Here is a 3987-nt window from a genome sequence, read left to right as displayed (position 1 = left end):
TCGCATGCTTTACCTATAGAAAAAGTACAAATGTACAGAGCATCTGATACACATGGTCACCACAGTTTGTTTGTTTGTTTTTTAAATTAAATGCTTCACAGAACATTTTCTGGAAAATAGATATCTAAAACATAAAACTAAAAAGTGCATCTTACAACATTTTAGAAATCGGTTATTTGCAATATTCACATCTTGCATTTTGAGGACATCTCACAACACTTTGCTTTTCAATTTTGAAAAGATTTGCTTTTACTTTGTCTTTTTCTTCTTCTTTTTTTTTTTTTTTTTACAGAGCTCGTAAGAACAAATCTAAATCCTACTTCTATTTGGTTTTCCCGTATCCATCATTCCGGTATTAAAAAAGCAAACTAAAACACAGAAGCCATCGCCTCGCAGTTTCATTGACATTACAGTGGTCACACAGACACGGTGCAAAAGTTTCGCTGTTGGATAAAACTCAAGTTTTAAAGACCTGCCGCGGGAATGTCCCCCTGAATCCCTGCAGTGACTCCACTTCCAACACGCACATTTCACAATAAACCGAAAAATAGAACAATCAAATAATTTATATTATCAAGAGCAAATACTTCGCAGTGTGATTCTGTGCTGCGTGGACTCCATATGACACCAGTTAAAGCGCACATTCAACACATAACACACACACAAATCAATATGCAACTGCAACTCGCCTTGATAGTTTTCCCGACGACGGAAAATATAAACTTTGGGTTTTGGTAAAAGGGTGAAAGTTCGGTGGACGCGGTCAGTGCACGGCCACAGACTGCAGCGTGGACGGGCTCGTCAGAGTCTCGCTTGGGGTCGCGGGGCTGCTTTGGCTCGTCGCGGTCTGTGGGGACGTCGGGCTCAGGGACTGTGGAGAGTTTGAGAGGAACGCGGGGATGTGCGGAGGTAGCGCCGAGAAACCGGACATGGAGGTCGGCGTGGGTTTGATTGGCAAGGGGATCGCCGGTAAGGATTGTCCCCCGTGACACAGCGACTTGATGGGCACGCCGTACGCGCTGTAGTCGCTGCTCATGGAGATCGGCGCCGCCGTGTCAATCACGCTGGTGTTGTACATGTGTGGCCAGGCTGTGGTCAGCTGGTTGTGGAGCGGGTAGCCGGCAGACATGGACTGCATGGTGGAGAAGGCCAGGCTTCCCGGGACCTTGTACTCTCTAGCGATGATGTTCTCGATGGCAAACGGGTGTTTAAAAGTTGACGTCTGCGACACTCCGAGGTTGTACGTTGACATCTGGGGCAGGTGTGTGCCAGTGGCTGCCAGCGCGCTCAGTCTCAGTTTGGCTTGCTGCTGGAGATAGTGAGCAGCCTCCGACTGCTTACTGGGGGCCAAAGGGTCGGCTAGGAGCACTTTGAACCTTTTGCGGCGTCTCAAGAAACTTCCATTCTCGAACATGTCCCCGCAGCTTGGGTGCAGCGCCCAGAAACTTCCCTTACCTGGCTGGTCTGGGCGCCGCGGGATTTTGATGAAGCAGTCGTTGAAGGAGAGGTTGTGTCGCAGAGAGTTCTGCCACCGCTGCGTGTTTTCTCGGTAGTAAGGGAATCTATCCATGATGAACTTGTAAATTTCACTGAGTGGCAGCATTTTCTCCGGGCAGCTCTGGATCGCCATGGCGGTGAGGGAGATATAGGAGTAAGGTGGTTTCTGGTCGCTGTACGTGTTTCTCCCCGGACGAGGCATCCTCGATATTTGTGTCAAGTGAAGCAAATGCAAATGCAAAAAAAAGTATAGTCTCCCCTTCTTTCTTTTTTTAATTCCTTGACGAAAGCTTGCAGCTCTTCATGAAAACAGCCGCTGGAGAAAGTTTCGCTGCTGGAGCTGCGCTGTGCGTAAAGCAGCCAGGTTGCGCGCCTCTGCTGTGTGCACGCGGGCGGATGGTGCACATTTATGGAGTGACGGCTGCTGTAAGTCTTCTCTTGCAAAGTAAGTCAACTAAAGCTAAAGCAGAGTTGAATAGACTTCATTTGGCTTCCCTGATACGACGAGCTAAGTGGATGCCTCCATGGCCTTCCTCTAACCATCTGATAGTTTTATGTAGTGACATGAGCAGAAAAGACCCCTGTAGGGGCGCTCCATTAATGTGCCACCTCTTTGCTATCACATGACAATTGCCATGGGAGGAGGAGGAGGAGGAGGCGTGGGGGGGGGGGGGGGGGGGCTGGGAGGAAGGCATAATCTGGTTTCATTTACACCTATTTACATGGACACCTTGGGCCAATGGAAATCATTTCCATTTGAAGACAGAAAATGGGGTGAAAAGGCTCGACAACCGGAATTGAACTGCGATGGCACTCAGTGTGTGAAGGTATGCGCTAATACTTCTTCAGCGGACTTTACAGTAGAAGGATTATATATGTCTGTGTGGAATAAATATGATTCGGCTTATTGTAATATATCATATAAATTGTATTCTAGTATTATAATAAAAAATAATAATATCTGCTGCTGCTAATGTAGTTTATGGTGTTTGTTGTTGGGATGTGTGATCATTCGTACAATTTTATTTGACTATTTTTTTAAAAAATTTTTTTGGTATTTGAAAGAAAGATGTTTGTCATTTCGTTCACAAAACACACGAGTTTGTTGATAAGTTAACTCTTCTCTGCTTGTTCGATCCAGAGCTGAGCGAAGTAGATGATGTGTGGAAAAAGAAGAAGGAGAAGAAGGAGAAGAAGAAGAAATCAAAACAATGCAAACAATGCTTTTCAAACTGAAACTTCATGAGGCAACTGGGTCTATTGTGTTTATGTAAAGATCATTCAAAAGTACTTCAGAAATGCAAATAAACCCTTGAGGATGGTGTGCTGAAAACTGTATAAAATATCCATAAGTCAATTATTTGAATGTGCAAACCAAATGGGAAGCCTATTTTGAGCTATTGCTATTCAAGCTTTTGGCCAGGGCCACCTTTTCCGCTTGGAGGGTTCGCAATACCAGGGACCACACACACGCACACGCAGATTTGCTCATAATTTATGCTAATTTCCACCCATAAATCCACAATGCACCCCATCACCAGTCTGACGGATTACGAAAAGAATCGCATTGCGGGGGGACAGCGAGCTATTTTCACCCAGAGACAAGGAGCAGGATGAAGAGAGGAGCGTCCTCCCCGCTGCAGGATGGACTGTTTAACAATCTTTAACAACAACAAAAAAAAACACACACACTCTAATTTATCAAATTATGCATGTGTTATTATTATTATTATGCGATTTTTTTTTTGTTCGTTAATAATTAATATGTGTGTTGACTTTATATATTTAAAAGAAGATGCATCGTGTCTAGAACTTCCCAGTGCACTTTTCTTATAGTTGTCACGCTGAGTGGCTTTTTAACACCTGTCATTTCACATTAATTCAACGTCCGAAGGTTTTTGTCCAAAAAGGAAGTGGTGCAGTCCACTCCTAGAGTGAAACCACTGTGGATAATGACAGCCCACACTGTTCAATCCCAAACATCTTTTGACATCCAGTTCCAAAAAAGAAAGAAAGAAGAAATAAATAAATATATATATAGGGTCTCTCTCAGATGAATGTAGACCAAGCTGTTTTTCTTTTCTTTAATTTTTTGCATTGCATTGCAGATATCTAATTAGTGAGGTGTTCTAAATGGATATAAAAAAATATTTATTTATATAATATTTATATATATTTATTTATGTGCGTAAATCACGCCAGTTTGAAGTTAAGCTGCACCAGCACTGGCGTTAACCAGCCGAGCCACAGAGCACACACACACACACACACACACACACACACACACACACTGACAGTGTGCCTTTTGAGCTTCAGGGTTATGGGATATTGGTCGGCCTTTTGTCCCCCGTCGAATGCACACACTGAAAATACCACCATGACTCCGAATCTGAATAGTTTCTTCTTTCTCCTTTTTTTTCTGTCGCTGCTCCCCAAAAACTCCCGAGTTCAAGCAGCAGTAGATCAAGTCTGCACTATGTTTGGTCATTT

General features: G+C 43.9%; 1 protein-coding gene across 1 annotated transcript; it reads right to left on the bottom strand.

The window, feature by feature from the left end:
- Positions 1 to 259: 259 nt before the first annotated feature.
- foxb1a (forkhead box B1a) lies at positions 260 to 2088 on the bottom strand. The gene has a single exon (XM_058645603.1). The coding sequence runs from the start codon at positions 1697 to 1699 to the stop codon at positions 764 to 766; it is 936 nt and encodes a 311-aa protein (XP_058501586.1). The 5' UTR covers positions 1700 to 2088; the 3' UTR covers positions 260 to 763.
- Between the last annotated feature and the right edge of the window lie 1899 nt (positions 2089 to 3987).

The sequence above is a fragment of the Solea solea genome, chromosome 12, assembly GCF_958295425.1.
Source record: "Solea solea chromosome 12, fSolSol10.1, whole genome shotgun sequence".
NCBI lineage: Eukaryota > Metazoa > Chordata > Actinopteri > Pleuronectiformes > Soleidae > Solea > Solea solea.
Note: the sequence above shows the minus strand (reverse complement) of the source record. Positions and strands in the feature narration are given on the sequence as shown.